Genomic DNA, 16,444 nt, shown 5'->3' with positions numbered 1-16,444 from the left:
ACTTGGCTTCTTGTAGTGAGGGAACCGCCAGAGGGCCCTCAGAGCTGGACCTCAGCATCCATTCCGAGGCAACAAAGCATCACCTTTGATTCCCAGCTTGCAGACCTCCCCAAGGTGTCTGGGGCATTAGCAGATCAACTCTGCTGAAATAAATTAAGGTCTTATGTATATAATAAAGGTTCATAAAGGTACCAAGACTGGCCAGGCTCCCCAGGCAATCCAATCAAGTAAGCATTAACAGGTAACCTGCCAGACAGGAGGTAAACAAGGCATTCAGATTTCTGTTGTAGACCGCCTTTTCTGTGATGTAGGTATGATGTATGGAGGGATGGTCTTGAGCTCCAGGGTGGGCAATTTAAAATGTCTATATAAGGGCAGACACACCTTTGTTTTGGGTCCTCCTCCTTCTCCTGCGTGTGAAGGGGGCACCCTGTTGCAACAGATCAATAAAGATCAAGCTTACTAGCTGCTTTGCTTCTCAATATTCTCTGGTTGGCCTCTGTTCTTTTCTCTGACCAATGGAGAACCTGCAAGGGACTCTAAAAGGGCTCTTGTGTCCCCCAAAAGGGAATAAGGGCAGATTTTCGTTTATTACACTGCCATGTGGGCATCCCTGGCACACGACTGCAGGGCCAGGAGCAAGCAGCCGGACTCGACAGCATTCCCATTATACTAGCCGTTGAAACCCTCATAATTTAATTAATCAATTTAATTTCCACCTCCCCTTTCTCTCCAGGGAGTTCAGGGTGGTGTGCACGGTTTGCCCCCTCATTTCATCCGCACAACAACCCTGCAGAGTAGGCTCTTGCGTGGCCAAGTGGAGACCTGAACCCTGATGCTGTAACCACTGGCAGGCGCTTCTGATTACATTAAGCATCAGTTTTTAATAATAATAATAATATCTTTATTGTCACTGCCCCCTCTCAGGGACAACGAAATTACTTGACTGCTCCATAAAAACACTAATTAAAACAATACAGTATAGTACAGCAAGGAAGATTAGATGACTTTCAAAGTCCAGGCTTCCCATTCAGGGCCGAGATCGCTCTGGAGAAGAAGCTGTTCTTAAGACGGCTCGTTCTTGTCTTCATCGTCCTGTATCTCCGTCCCGACGGCAGGAGCTCGAAGAGACAGTGACCAGGATGCGATGGATCTTTTACTATGTCCAGTGCCTTCCTATGGCACCTTGTGGCATAAATCTGCTCTAAGGTGGAAAGTGGGCAGCCAACAATGCTCTCTGCTGCCTTAACAACTCTGCATAACCCCATCCTGTCCTGGGTAGTACAGCTTCCGTACCACACACATAAGCCATAAGTGAGCACGCTCTCAATGGCACAGTGATAGAAGGCAAGCAGCAGTTTCTGCGGAAGATGGTTTTTCCTTAGAATTCTCAAAAAGTACAGTCTCTGCTGCGCCTTCTTCACAAGCCCCCTTGTGTTGACACTCCAGGACAGATCCTCTTGTAATTCAATGCCCAAAAATCTGAACGTTGTTACCCTCTCCACACAGACCCCATCAATCAAAAGTGGCTGGATATTGCTCTTCTGTCTCCTGAAGTCCACCACAAGCTCCTTTGTCTTCCTTGTATTTATGAGCAAGTTGTTAGCTCTGCACCACTCTGTCAGCCGCTCCACCTCATCTCTATAATCCGTTTCACCCTCCCTCTCAGGGATGAGCCCAATCACGGTTGTGTCATCTGTTCTTTAAAGCACTGCGGGGCTCAATGAACTATTTCCTAAAGGACACTCCAGAGCAGGGGTCAGCAAACTTTTCCAGCAGGGGGCCGATCCACCGTCCCTCAGACCTTGTGGGCGGTGGGACTATATTTTGGGGAAAAAAGAACAAATTCCTAGGCCCCACAAATAACCCAGAGAAGGCAGCCCTGTTTAGGGAAGCTTTTAATGTTTGATTCATTACGGTATTTTAATATTTTGTTGGAAGCCGCCCAGCCAGATGGGCGGGGTATTAATAATAATAATAATAATAATAATAATTTTAAATAAAAGCACACATTCTACTCATGTAAAAGCACCAGGCAGGCCCCACAAATAACCCAGAGATGCATTTTAGATAAAAGCACACATTCTACTCATGTATAATAAACACACTGATTCCTGGACCGTCCATGGGCTGGATTGAGAAGGTGATTGGGCTGGATCCAGCCCCCGGACCTTAGTTTGCCTACCCATGGCCTAAAGTAGGGGTCAGGAGGGGTCAGCTGTGGGCCCATCCACCATGGTGGGCTGGACTATATTTTTTTGGGGGAAAGTAAGAATGAATTCCTATGCCCCTATGTCCGTCCGTGGGCCCAATTGAGAAGGCGATTGGGTCAGATCCGGCCCCCAGGCCTTAGTTTGCCTACCCCTGCTCCAGACTATAGACTCCCAGAAACAGGGGTGGGGAGGGGAGATATGCTCTGGTTTAACTTGTCTGAAATTTCTCCCCGGGGTGGGGAGTCCAGCTCACTTCCTCCCAATGGCTAATATTGCCTGATTCTCTTGCCTACCTTAGGAGCTGGAGGAGCCCAGGGGTTTTCTGCTGATGCAGATTCTTCCAGGAATGCAGCAATGCCTTGGACTTTCAGCTTTCTAGGTCATGCAGAAATACGCTGAACAATGCTGATGTTGCCCCTGGTGAGACTCCCGGGTCTTACATGAAAAAATGATGATCTGGGCGTAGGGAGATCAACCCAAGATGGGAGAGAGGCCGCAAGGGGAAGTGGAGCTGAAAGTAATAAACACTTCTGTAAAGTTTCGTTGCAATATTTCGACATCCCCGTCCAATGTTACGTTGGACTCCGGTTACTCTTGTCCTGTATAAATTTTGCCATTTCGTTTTTGTAACTTTACGAAGAGTGGAGACAATACATTTTGTATCCTGAAAGCATGCATTCTTCTTGGGAAGTTCTGACGTTTCAAAAGCCTAATGAAATATTAAAGCGAAGTGCCGGTTGGGAGTCCTTGTTATGGTGAATAATGGTGGGGTGAGCAGAGATTGGAAAGGAGGATGCATTTCTGAAAGTAATAGCTGAAGAAGAGGACGGGCAACCTTTGGGCTTCAGGCCCACTTGCTGTGGCCACATTTGATGCCTTCACAAATGACCAATTGGAGAAGGGAGGGGTGTGCCGAAAAACCAAGCAGGAGGAAGGAAAAGAGACGGGTGAAGACTGACTTTCAAAGCATGCGAGGAAGTGCCGTTAAGGAGGACGGAAGGAGGCCGGGGTGCTGATCCACCGCCAGAGCTTAATGAGAGTGGGCGAAAAGAGAATCCGCTTGGGAGTTCTAGCCAGGGTCAACGGGGTGAGAAGGCAGCAGCAGCAGCCTGCAGGAATCACTCAGGGCAATTTGGCCCATCAAAGCTGGGCAAGGATCAGCAATGAGCAGGAAGATGCTCTCAGGGGCACAGCTGGCCCTTGCCTCCCCCCTTCTGGTTGCACTTGGCTCAATGAGGCAGGTGGGAGTGTCAACAAGGTCAAGAGACCCAGCATGGTGGCCCCAGACAGACGTTCAAGAGCACAGCTGGCATTCCTGACATTTGCTTTATTCATTCATTAGGAGATATGCCTGCTATATCTTGTTCCTTCCAATAATCTGATAAGCAATCAGATTACTCTCCCTGTTCCCCTAGCCTGACCCCACCCTGCTCCTGCTTTGTGCCCCAATAATTAGTAACATGCTTTTTCAAAACTCTTATCATACAGGCAAAAAGATTTATATAGCTTTTTCCAAAATGGATTTTAAAAATATTTATATACAGCTTTTCATTTTTTTAAAGAAAAGGAGCGGTTACAAGCTCTCTGCAGAGTGCAAGCTCACAATGAGAGAGAGAGAGAGAGAGAGAGAGAGGGGTCTGCTGCAACATGGCAAAAGGGGAAAGGGGCGGGAGGTATGTCCTTTGGCCCTTTGTAGGATGGGTGAAATGAGGGTGAAAGAGGAGAGCGCAAAATATGGTCTGAAGCTCAACATCAAAAAAACGAAGATCATGGCCACTGGTCCCATCACCTCTTGGCAAATAGAAGGGGAAGAAATGGAGGCAGTGAAAGATTTTACTTTCTTCGGCTCCATGATCACTGCAGATGGTGACAGCAGCCACGAAATTAAAAGACACCTGCTTCTTGGGAGAAAAGCAAAGACAAACCTAGACAGCGTCTTAAAAAGCAGAGACATCATCTTGCTGACAAAGGTCCGTGTAGTTAAAGCTATACTTCCCAGTAGTGATGTATGGAAGTGAGCGCTGGACCATAAAGAAGGCAGATCGCCGAATAATGGATGCTTTTGAATTATGGTGCTGGAGGAGACTCTTGAGAGTCCCATGGACTGCAAGAAGATCAAACCTCTCCATCCTTAAGGAAATCAGCCCTGAGTGCTCACTGGAAGGACAGATCCTGAAGCTGAGGCTCCAATCCTTTGGCCACCTCATGAGAAGAGAAGACTCCCTGGAAAAGACCCTGATGTTGGGAAAGATGGAGGGCACAAGGAGAAGGGGACGACAGAGGACGAGATGGCTGGACAGTGTTCTTGAAGCTACCAGCATGAGTTTGACCAAACTGCAGGAGGCAGTGGAAGACAGGAGGGCCTGGCGTGCTCTGGTCCAGGGCGTCACGAAGAGTCGGACACGACTAAACAACAACAAGGCTGGGAGGTGAGGAGGGCTGGGAACTGCAGGGGCAGAAGGATCTGGGCCTGGGGCTGATGTGGGAACAGAGACAAGACTACAGTGTAGAGAAGCAGAGGAGGCGACCAAGGAGATCAAGTCCAAAAGGGATGAAACATGGACCACAGAAAAGAGGATAAATATCAAACTGGGAAGCAGGAAAAAGCAAGACCAGCAGCAGGTCTGCAAATGGACAAAAGAAATGGAGATGAGAATTTTGCAAAGAAGATGTGCCTGGCAGGACCAAATAAGACCAGTGTGTCTGCTTGTGGAATTGCTGCAGGAGAAAAATCTGAAAGAAGCTTCAAAATAATAATGGCAGAATTTCACTGTGTCGTGAACAAAAGGGAGATGAGACAAAGTGGAATCCAAAATAACCACAAGAGACAATGACAGCCAAACCTAAAATTGAAGGGAAAGGAGGAAACAAACTGATAATGAGGCCAGACCACAAGTTCTGCGTTCCAGAGATTTTGTCCAAAGATGAAACGGTAATTTATTAATAGCTGAAGAAGGGACAGACAGGAAACAAGAAGCTGAATGTCGGCAGCATGATAAGGAAGGAGGGAACTACTGAAGTTAAAAGAGGATAATGGTGACCGGAGGGAACAGCTGAAAAGGAAAGAAAGAAGGCTGAGCCCCCCAACCCAGATCTTTTCCTAATTTTTTCCTAATTTCATGGTTACTTTTAACTGATTTTATGTTCTGCAACCTCACTATACACCACTTAGGAAAGTGTTAAGTGGCACATAAATGGTTGAAATAAATAATTTGCAAGCAGCCTTTTCTAGAAATCCAGAGGCTGCGTCTTCATGTGTGACCCGGCTGGTTTTACTAGGGTTGCCGTATCTTGATGAGCAAATAAGAGGGTAGCCCGTGCTGGGGGAAGAGGCACACAGGACCACTGCACCCACACTCAGGCTGGCAGCAGTCACGGCGTGCAGAGCAGCTGCTGCTCCCAAGCCAAACCCCCCAATATTTCCTTTAAAAGTAAAAATCCGCCCAGATGGGCTTGTTGTCCCTGCAAAAGAGGACATGTCTGGGTTTTACATTTTTAATACTGGAGCTTACACACTTGTACTGTTCTCTCTCAAAGCGTGAATTGCTGCCACATGAGTGCACTGTAATGATTAAGTTTTCAGCCTTTTTTATTTGTCGTTTGGCCGATAGTATTGATCCTCACCAGATCCCTGCCCTGCTCTTTATTACTCCAGAGCTGCTGCAGGGATTTCCTTTCCAGCAAGGCACCTTCCAACATAGAAGCCCAGAAATATCTTGGCAAAGGGCTCCTGCAGGAATTCCAGCAACGCCTCTGCCCCAACAATGCAATTTAAAAATGCAACAAAGGGGAATATTCAGCCCAGGGGTTGTTCAAAAAGGCCACCCACAACACAACACAACACACAAAGTGTGCATTTTAATACTTCTGCTCTGTGCAATTTTAAATTTCACTGCGGCATCGCCATGTAAAACTTGGTTCCACCTAAGTGGGGTGGAGAAACACGCAGCGTTGATTGCAATATGTGTCTTTACCCCCAGATGTGCTTGGCACATTTCCAACCAATACATTCTGGGCTCTGAGCCCAAGCGGCTCCTTCCCCATACAAATTAAAATAGGGAGTTTTGAAAGAAACAGAGCCCCACCAAGGCCTTTGCGCAGCCACCCCCCCCATTCAGTAGGGTTTGCACAAGGGCAATCCCCATGGGCCAGATCCATTTGCCTCGCTGAGCACGATCCGGCCCTCAATAAGTTTCCATGTGAACATACACACAATTTGCACCTCGGAGGCAGATGGATGGCCTACTCATGGCCATTTGCGACACAAGGCAGCTGTTGTAATCTGAAGCTGCCCTAAATTGCTTGTGTGGTGAAGAGGTTTTTCGGAGCACCGTCAGGCCTGGGAAGAAATGATTGTTTCAGGACATCTTCCGGGCAGCGGCATTGAGGAGACTGGGCTCTCAGAACGTATCCAAATGTGTTGGACCACCTCCACAACAGGAACTTTGATTTGGGTCACAGGAAAGATCAAGGTGGGTGGGGGTCAATGTCCCAAGCATGTTCTTGCAACCAAGAGCCACTGCCTCTGTGAGATACCAGCAGTTTTTGCTTGAAACGCTTTCGGAGGGCAGGCAAAAATGTTCTCCCACCTGGGAGCCTTCCTTAACTGCAAGGGCTGGAGGCTTTGGAATTAGGAGAGGTGGGTGGAGCTTCAAGGTGATTGGAAAACCACTGTATTTTAGCTCAGGAAAGCTGGAGGAAGCAGCTCCCAAAGCACTCTCCATCCCTGCTCTCAAGTTAAATCTCCAAATTGGCTCCATCATGCTCCACTTCAGGCTTCTAGTCGTTATGACACACACACCCCTCCCGCAACAGGTTCTCTACTTCTTTGCCTCTAGAGCAGCGCTTCCCAAACTTGGGTCTCCAGCTGTTGTTGGACTACAACACCCATCATCCCTAGCTAGCAGGACCAAGGTCAAGGATGATGGGAGTTGTAGTCCAACCACAGCTGGAGACCAAAGTTTGGGAAACTCCTCTGCCTACGCCAGCAAACCCGCCTGCTTTTTCAAAACCTGCTGTCCCATTCAAACCTCTCTCCAATGCCTTACCGAGAACTAGATCACTAGATTCTGCCACACTGTTCACCGCCAGTCCCTCCCTCACTCCTCCATGTAGAGAGCATCTAGAAATTGTCAGGATATTGATGTTCCGTTCCACCTAAACAGATGTGTGGAGCTGTTGTATGTCACATGTCTGTTTACATTCCAGCACAGCTTGCTGGGAACTTCCATTTGTGTATAGCTTTTGCCTTTTGCTGCTTCTAGCTCTTGGACATGAAGGAGAGCAGACATGTTTTCTTTGTCCTGATCTACGCTGAATAAACTGCTTGTAAATATGCTTTACATGTGTCTCTGTCCACCCTTCCTTCGCAAAGAGTTTGTGATCTCTGCTGGCTTGCGTGCTCAGCTTCTGAAGCTCTAAGTTGCAGTCTTGATGCAGAACCGAGGACTGGAGTTTGACCGGCAACGGGCCGGTGGGCTGGAGCCAGCTGGGGGCCTGCCAATTGCCCCCGTTCCCTTGGGCGCATCGCAACAGAAACACGCTCTGTGTGGTGCAAACTGCTGCTGCCGAGATGTTGGCCTTGAGACAGGAATTCCCAACTCTGGTGGGCCTTTGGGGACGCCACTCTTCCTCCGATTATCTTCCCCAAAAGGGTCGTTGTGAACTTCAAGGATGCTCTAAACACCCACCGCCTACCGTCCCAGGAACGAAAGGGGAAATGGGGAAAGAGAACACAAAGCAAAGCTTCTTCCTCTTCAGGATTCGCAATTTGCTTCCCAGAAGTCGGAGGCAACCATCAAACCAGTTCCAAGATTTTAATATCCATTTGTTTACAATAAAATGTAAAATAAAAGAATATATGAAGTACATACAGAATATTTACATACCTATATTTATTTCAAATACTTAAAACTCTTAAGTAAAATATTCTTTTCTTTCTATATTATTTGTGAAAAAATATGACTTTTTAAATGGTGTCAACCTGACGTCTCTATACATAGTCTCAGTTCCAATTTAAGTCTCTTTTAAAAAGGCAACAGCAGATGAAAGTTTTGCACTCCCTCGGGTATCTCAACATGTCTCTTGGCCGAGGGGAAGTGAAAGGCCTTCTGATGAGCCACGCTGCATTTCTCTCAGACCACCACCTTTATTGCAATCAACACAGGCGCTTTCAGTTCCTCTGCGGGAGGGAGAGACATGTTCAAAACCGCGCGCGCACACACAAACACCTTGTGTGTCTGCTTCACAAGTCCTTTGCCATTCTCCTTTCATAATACGGATGTACTAAAATATATATTACTTAAAATATATTAATTATAATCTCTTAATTCGATTTTCAGTCATATCAAATATATTGCATCGGGGCAGAAAACGAAAACGAAGGGTAAGAGAGGGCGCTCCCTGCCGTGGCCCCAGGGGCTCCCATGAGCTTGCAAGCCCTGCAGGATGAGGAGGCGGCCCAGGCTGGGCTCTGCTCCCCCGCCTTCCTGACAGGAAGCAATTCTGAGGAAAGGCAGAGGTGGGGCCAGGTTGCCCGGGCTCCTGCAACCCACCTCTGCTGCCAGCTGGAGCCCCTCCTAGCCCCACAACTCAGATCTGCGCTCCACTTCAACGCCAAACACCTGAAAGCAGGACGTGGCGACTGACTGGGCCCTGAGTGAGAACGCTGCCGAGGCATAATATGACGGGGAAACACCTGGGCGGCTGGACCGGGGGGCTTGATTCAGTATCCTTGCCTTTGAGAAAAGAGAGGGGAAGCTTTTCTTCTGAAGAACACCGAACTCTGCTTCAAATACAAAACTCCGCATGTGTGGGGCCCATGGGGGGGGGGGGCGTGTGAGACAACGCATGGCAGGCAGCTTCCCATCTCATGGGCCTCTGGTTGGGGGCTGTGAGAAGAGAGTGCTGAGCTGGATGGGGCCCCAAGGGGACTTTCCCCACAATATAGCATCCAGAACTACCAAACCCTGCAGAGAAGCCGGGCGCCCACCTGCCTGCACAAGACCCACAACTGCCAGGTTCGTTAGGGCACTGCGCATGAGTGCGCACACAGCGCCATAAGGAAAGGGGGCAGCCAGCCAGCCAGAACTGGGTGCCAGCCTCTACCACCCATGAGAAGAATGGCACGCCAGGGGGCTGGCTGGCTGCCACGCTGGAGAGCCCAGTTCAGCCATGTGAGGGGCCTGGCCAGAGCTGCCTTTTGCTGGTGTGGGGAAAGCCGCTTGACGAACATGGGAGTTCAAATCAATCAGATTGATCTTAAGCAATTTGAAACATTTCTTTTTTTAAGACAAAAAGAAAAAACCACACAACGCAACGTATTTACATGATTCCTGAAGTGCAAACACTTGTCCCAAGAGCTTCTGCCGTCCGTCCGTCTGTCCAAGGTGCTTCCGACGCTCTGGAGGAAACAGAGCGGGTGGCTGGAGGGGTGGGGGTGCAGGGAAGGGGCTCCCGGTTCGGCAAGGCGCCCCTCCTGCTCCCCAAAGAGGACGCCGCCCCCCAGCAGCCCGTCCGGAGCTGCTACCGCACCACCAGGCAGGAGACGCAGAGTTTGGAGGGGCCGATGCAGTCGTCGTGGCAGAAGGCCCCGCAGCCCTTGCAGACGATCATGGCTTTCAAGCGGCAGTAGCACTTGGAGGGCAGGTCCAAGCGGCCGTCCTCCGAGAAGGCCTGGCCCGGGAGAGGGTGCCCTCGACCCGCGGGCCCCTGCTGCCCACCGGGGATGGTCGTCACCGTCACCGAGAAGGAGACCACGTCCCCCATGCGCCCGGGGTCCGACAGCCCCGTCAAGAGCGCCTCCTGGCGCAGGTCGGGAGACGCAGAGACGTTGATGGTGCCACTGTAGCCCGAGCCGAGGAGCGGCGCCCCGACCGGACCCCCAAAGAGGCGGGGGGGCTGCTGCGAGGGGGAGAGCAGCAGCGGGGGCCGGGGAGGGAGGGGCTCCGCCTGCGCAGCCGAGGGAGGCAGCTCCAGGCTGCAGGGCTTCCTCTCCCCCTTCACCGCCTGAGCCACTTGCTCCTGGGCTGCCCGCAGGAAGTCCCTCGCCAGGGCACTCCGGGCAAAATCTGGGCCTGCGGAGAGTGTGCGGGTGGCTGCCTCTGCCGGGCTGCCTTCTGCCAGCTCCTTCTTGGTGCTCCTTCTGGGGGGGCTCGCCGGCTCGTCCTCTCCTCCTGCCCCCTTGTGAGGCAGGGGCTCCTCCTTCGCCGCAAGAAACGCCTCTTCGTCCTCCGTGCCGTCCGTCTCTGGCCCGTCCTCCCAGCCACTTACGGCCCCCGCCTCTCGTTCCTTGAACTCCATTTTGGGCCCCTCGGGGCACAGGCGGCTCTCCGGGGGCACTGCCAGGCTCCTCCGGAGGTTCTCGGGGCAGCGCCCATAGGTGGAGATGTTCAGGAGATAATGTCCCGACATGGCAGGCTTGGACGTCCTCCTGCCGGCGAATCCCAGGACGAAGCTCTGGCTGGGGGAGCTGCTGCTCTCCACAGGGAAGTCTGCGGGGAGGGGGGGGAGCTGGGGAGGGGGCGAGGAAGTGGGCAGGGGGCCCTGCCTGGGTGCCGCCTGCATCAGGGCCTGGAGGAGGTGCTGCTCCTGGGCTTCCTGGCTAGAGAAGGGGGCGGCACTGACGCCCCACAAGTCCCGTCCTGGGAAGGGGGAGCAGGGGGCAGGGCCGTGGGGTGGCGGCGGCAGCAGCTGCCTGCCCTGGCTGGAGTCTGGCTTCCCGCTCAGCTGCGAGGTGGCTGGGGGAGGCGGCTGCCTCTCGCCGGCTTCCCTCTGCGGAGGAGCGGCTGCTGGCTCTCTGCCTTCCTTTGCGGGGAGAGGGAGGGTCTTCATCTCCCCGGCCCGGGTCAGGGACTTGGGCAGGATCTGCTCCATGGGCACCGATTTCCCCTGCAGCAGCTGGGCCACCAGGGGGTTGTTGGCTGGGATGCTGGAGCTGGCCTTGAGGAAGGGGGTGGCAATGGCGCTGCCGCTTGATGGGCCAGGGGGGGCTTTAAGGCTGTGGGCGACGGCAGGGGATGTCGCAGCCGGCAGCGGGCCAGCCTGAGCGGCAGGAGACGGGGGCGCCCGGAAGAGCCCAGGGGGTGCCTGAGCTGAAGAGAGGGGTTTCCCCCCTGGAGCCGTGGCACCGGCAGCCGGAGCCGCTTCAGCCCCCCTTTTACTGGCTGGGCTGGGGCCTTCGGAACCACAGGTCGCCCCGGAAATCAGGATGATGGTGGGAGAGGGGTCCCCAAGGCCACCCATCCCTGCAGACGGCCTGGCGCTTGAGCCCGAAGGCACCCCCCGGCCGGCAGAGGTGGCCAAGTGCGAGTGGCTGGCGCTGCCTATCTCTGCCTGGGGGGCTGGCGGGGTCTCCGCCCCGGGGCCCGCTCCTGGGGGCCGCCCTGGGGGAGCCGGCTGTAGCTGTGCTCTTGCAGGATCGACAGAGGGTGCTGGCTGGGTCGCCGTGGGGGGTGCCGCTGGGGGGCAGGCGGAGGGGGCTCCCGGGCCAGGGGCCCTTCGTGGACCTCCCCCGCCTCCAGGGCCTGCCAGGTCCAGCGCAGCTCCATGAGGCCTCCCTGGTGCGACGCTGCTCCGCTCCTCTCCTCTCCCCCCGCCTGGGCCGGGCCCCGGGATGGCTCCCACAAAGGACGCAGGAGGAGCAGCGCCGGAGGCGGCAGCGGCCGCTGCTGCCCGCTGGGCCCTGGCCATCCTGGCGCGGGCTTTGATATCCGCCAGAGTCCTGGCCCCCGTCCTCCGGGGACTGGTGATGGTGACTGGGAAGCCGGGCCTGGGAGAGACCTGGCTGGCGGCAGGAAATGGCGAGGGAGAACCCTGGATCCTGGAGACGGGGATCTGGAAGAGAGAAGAAAGGCAGGTGAGCTGGCGGGAGCATTCCGGGCAAAGTGGCACCTCTGAGCTGGCCAGTCCCCAGGCCAAGAAAGGATTTGTTTCCCAAGAAGCGAGAGCAGCACTGTCAGCGAGCTCCTGCAGGCAAGATCCCATGTGAGATTTCAACCTCCAGCTCATGGCCCAATCTTGGCCTGCTCAACTTCCGCATTTGGCCACTTTTTTTGGCAACTCACACCCCCCACACCTGATGTCCACAGGAAAGGGCAGGGCTTGGTCACAGCATCCAACCACCAGCTGTTAAGGGAGGGCAGCCCTCCTTGGTCTGGGTGCGCAAGAGATCGCCCTGAAGGAAGCTCTCGCACACCCAAACCTGCTCAGCTTTGCTGTGTGTCAGAGAACTGCCATCAGAACAGGAGCGGGAAACAGAGGGGCAGTTGTGTTACAGGGAGCCTCCAAAAATCTTGCGAAACAGTTTTTCTTCCGGTGATGAGGAAAACCCCACCTCCAGTGGGGAAGAGGTGAAAGGACCAGAGGATGCTGGTGGGAGCCTCAGCACCACTCCTGGCCAAGCCGGCCAGGAGGGAAGCATGCCCCTTCCGTCGCCCACCCTGCACAGAGGCGCAAGCCCAAAGAGGGAAGGAAAAGGCTGGGAGTAACGAGGCTTTTATGCTGGGGGAGGTCCAGGAAACAGGCACTCCCGGATTCTGCTAGCGACTGAGGCAGACATGAACTCTGGGGTTCTGCACTGTAAATACGGTTGTTTTGCACCTAAATAAAACCTGTAAAAGACAGGTCAGAGTCCTGCCTAGTTACTCGTGAGCAACCAACTAAGCCATCTGACACTATCTTTCCAATGCATGCAGCAGACAGCCAGGCGCTACTCAAAGGGGGTCTGCAGCAAAGCAGCTGCTGAAAGAAGGGGGGGGGAGGAAATGCTTGTTCATAGCAGCAGCTCGCTATCTAGAACTAGATGATCCTCAGGGTCCCTTCCAACTCTACAATTCTATGGTTTCTATGTGCTTTGACGTCCCAACTTTGGGATGTCAAAGGGCAAAAAACAACAACCTCTGACATCATTTATGATTTCAGGTGAATGACAGGTGGGCGCCCCAAACACCTGGGGCCACGAGGGAGATCCTTACAAGGACCTGGCCCTAAAGCCAACAAGGTTTCCCTTTCGCTGGGTGACACGTAATGGTGCCTGTCCTGATGGGTAGAGGTCCCTCCTCCTCTGGCCCCCGGAAGCCAGGGCTGGCAACCAGGCTGGCTCCAAACTCTCCATGGCCTCATGAGAGTCTTCCTTAAATGGATTTGCCAAGGTTAAGCTTGGGGTGATATGCAAGCAGACCCTGCAGCTGCCAGCCAACTTCCCAGGAGTCGAGATGTGCCCAGCCTGCGCCCGCCCCTCCCCACCCCCCTGCTCTGAGGGGTCTTTGCTGGCTCCCTGTATCTGCACCCCACCTTCTCCTCCCGGGAGCTCAAGAGGGCGCGCAGTTCTCTCTCGCTGTGGAGGAGGAGAGCAGCCCAGGCAGATGCAGCCCCCCCCTCCAGAGCCCCTTGCCCCCCCCCCCCCGACACAGCCAACACGAGGCAGAGAGCTCTCTTACCCGGAGTGGGGGGACCTTGGGAACAGGAGCGATGGGAAAGGGCTGCGGCGGGCTCTGAAAGGGCGGCCTGGGGGGGCACTTCTCCTCAACGTGGGCCCGCTTCTCTGGCGTGGACAAGGCCGCCTCCTCAAGGGGCGCGGGCTTCCTCTTGAGAGCCTGCGCTCCGGTGTCCATCTGTTCCACGCTGGCAGGAAGGGCATCCTTGGCAGGCGTCGCCCGAGACTCTCCTTCCGGGCTGGCGCTGGAGGGGGCGGAAGCGGCAGCAGTGGTGGTGCTGGTTGGGATCTTTGGTTTGCTTGCGCTTCCCTTCCCCGGAAGGGACTCCGGGCAGGGCAGGGGGGGCCTCTTGGCTTCTCCTGCCTCCTCTTCTCGCCCAGCCACAGCCTCTTCCTCTGGCCCCCTGGAAGGCCTGTGGGGAGCCAGGCTGATGGGCGTGTTGCTGGAGGACGACTTCACAAGCTCCTCCGGCGGCGTGGAAGCCCGTGGCGGCTTCTCCTCCTCCGTCGCCTCTTTGCTGGCGGCTCCCGGCAGCGGTGGCACCACCAGGGCATCCTGCGCCTTTGGAGTTGCCACAGGAGCAGCCTCTTCTTTGCAAGGCGTGGCCACGGAGACCGGCATGAGTTGTGGAGGCTGCGTGGCTGGGTTCTCGGCCTGCGACTGGTCCTCCTGAGCAGCAGGTGGGGCAGTGGAGGTCAGCTGCGCCGACTCTTCGAGACTCAGCCCAGAGCTGGAAGGAGAGGCAGGGAGAGAAAGGAGGGGCACCAGTGAGACGCCCTGGGGGGCTCTATCCCCACAGCACCACGGAGCAGAGGTCAGCTAAACCCTTGTACTCAAAACCACACAGTCCCAGAGGGGCCTAGTTTTGGGAGACAAATGTAAGATGGCTAGCTGGATGTGAGGAGGGGGAGGGAACAGCCTGAATCCCAGCTACAATTCAAAGTGTTGGTGCTGACCTTAAAAGCCCTAAACGGCCTCGGTCCAGTATACCCGAAGGAGCGTCTCCTCCTCCATCGTTCAGCCTGGACACTGAGGTCCAGCTCCAAGGGCCTTCTGGCGGTTCCCTCATTGCAAGAAGCAAAGTTACAGGGAACCAGGCAGAGGGCCTTCTTGGTGGTGACACCTGCCCTGTGGAACGCCCTCAAAGAGGAAAACAACTACCAGACCTTTAGAAGGCATCTGAAGGCTGCCCTGTTCAGGGAAGCTTTTAATGTTTAATAGGTTATTGTATTTTAGTGTTCTGTTGGAAGCCTCCCAGAGTGGCTGGGGAAGCCCAGCTAGATGGGCGGGGTATAAATAATAAATTTATTATTATTATTATTATTATTATTATTATTATTATTATTATTACTACTACTACTACTACTACTCTGACAGGGTGATGGCAGAGTAGAATCTCACACCACTGGCATTTGGAAGGGCGATACATTGCCCAAGCCTGGTAGGCAGCCAGCTGCCCGTGACAGGAGAGGCCTGCCCTGCTCCACACTTGACCAGAAACATCAAAACTCCTTGCTTCTAGGCTGATAAAGATGATGGACCGAACTGCAAAAAATGACCGGGAAAAATCAGAGATCAAGAGAACAATAAATTTAATAAAGAATGGGGGATTTTTTTAAAGCTACTTGAAAGAACACTGTAAGCAATTGAAAACATTGGCAGTATTTTAAAAACACTTGCAATGAAGTGAGAACTATGATAAAAATGTAGATTTAGGAAAATACGGAGAATATGATACGATGCAGTTTGAAAAGAATATCTGGGGAAACGATGGGGGGGGGGGCGAGTTTGAGGATTCTGAGAATCCTATTTGTAAAATGATTATGATTTCTGTATGATGACAAATGTTAAAAGTGAAAGTGAATTTTAAAAAGTTATTCAATAAATAAATAAATAAAAGGTCACAGTTTTCAGAAGAAAAAAGAGAGAAGCTCCTTGCTTCTCTCACTCATTTCATTCTCTTTCTGCTGCCCTTTCAGACATTGGGATGGAGGGAGAGGGAGATGCTTTGCTTCTGAGTGATGGGCACAGCATGCCCCCCCCCCTCTCTCACACACACACACAGCCCAGAACCCCTGGAGAGCTAAGCATGAGGGAAGAGGGAGCGCAGTGCAGCGCAAGGCAATGCCCTCCTCACCTCTGGCCGTAGTAGCTCTCAAAGAAGTGCTCCTTCCACATCTCCACCTTCTTCTCTTTCTCCAGCTCCTGACGAAGCCTCAGCTGGATCTCCGGAGTGAATTCTCCTGCCACACGCGCAAGGCAAGGGGAGGAAGGGTTCAGCAGGGGAGAGACAGTCCCGTCCCCCCAGCACCTGCCCCCCTGCCCAACCAAACGCAGCAGCTGCTGAGCCGAGCGCAGGAGCTCAGGGGTTCGAAGCAGCCTTCTCCAAAGCAGCCGGGGCAACTTCCCTCTCTGCACCCCAAAAATGCTTCCCTTTGGTGGTGAGGGGCTGCTGCTGCTGCTGCTGTTCTGATTCACTTAGGGCTCAGCGGCCTCACCTTCCGATAGCCGCTCCTTCCATCCTTGCGCAGCAGAAGTAAAGAACTCGTTGTTGAGGGCAGAGCTGCTAAGCTTCAGCAAGCCATCCAGTCCCACCTGAGAAAGAGAGAAGGAAGAACAATGGGGTGCCAAGGACCCGACACCGCCTCTGCCAGGTCTCCCAGCAGAGAAGGGAGGTTGGCAAAGCAGCGTTTAGGCAGGGAGGGAGAAACCGGCCTCAGGATTAGAGAGCAGGGACTCTGGGTCTGGGGGGCTCCAGGCACGCTTCTTCCCTGTCTGTCCCCAAACCCCCCTGCA

General features: G+C 53.6%; 1 protein-coding gene across 2 annotated transcripts in view; it reads right to left on the bottom strand.

The window, feature by feature from the left end:
• Positions 1-8,015: 8,015 nt before the first annotated feature.
• ASXL2 (ASXL transcriptional regulator 2) overlaps positions 8,016-16,444 on the bottom strand; it is a 32,079-nt gene continuing 23,650 nt past the window's right edge. For both annotated transcript variants that reach the window (XM_083604880.1, XM_083604881.1), the window contains 4 exons: positions 16,147-16,243; positions 15,786-15,891; positions 13,652-14,378; positions 8,016-12,047 (listed from right to left, as the gene is read on the bottom strand). In XM_083604880.1, the coding sequence (XP_083461006.1) occupies positions 9,738-12,047; positions 13,652-14,378; positions 15,786-15,891; positions 16,147-16,243 (3,240 nt within the window). In that variant the 3' untranslated portion in view covers positions 8,016-9,737. The remainder of the gene's footprint in view (positions 12,048-13,651; positions 14,379-15,785; positions 15,892-16,146; positions 16,244-16,444) is intronic.

The sequence above is a fragment of the Podarcis filfolensis genome (genome assembly GCF_964270895.1).
Source record: "Podarcis filfolensis genome assembly, chromosome: 3".
NCBI lineage: Eukaryota > Metazoa > Chordata > Lepidosauria > Squamata > Lacertidae > Podarcis > Podarcis filfolensis.
Note: the sequence above shows the minus strand (reverse complement) of the source record. Positions and strands in the feature narration are given on the sequence as shown.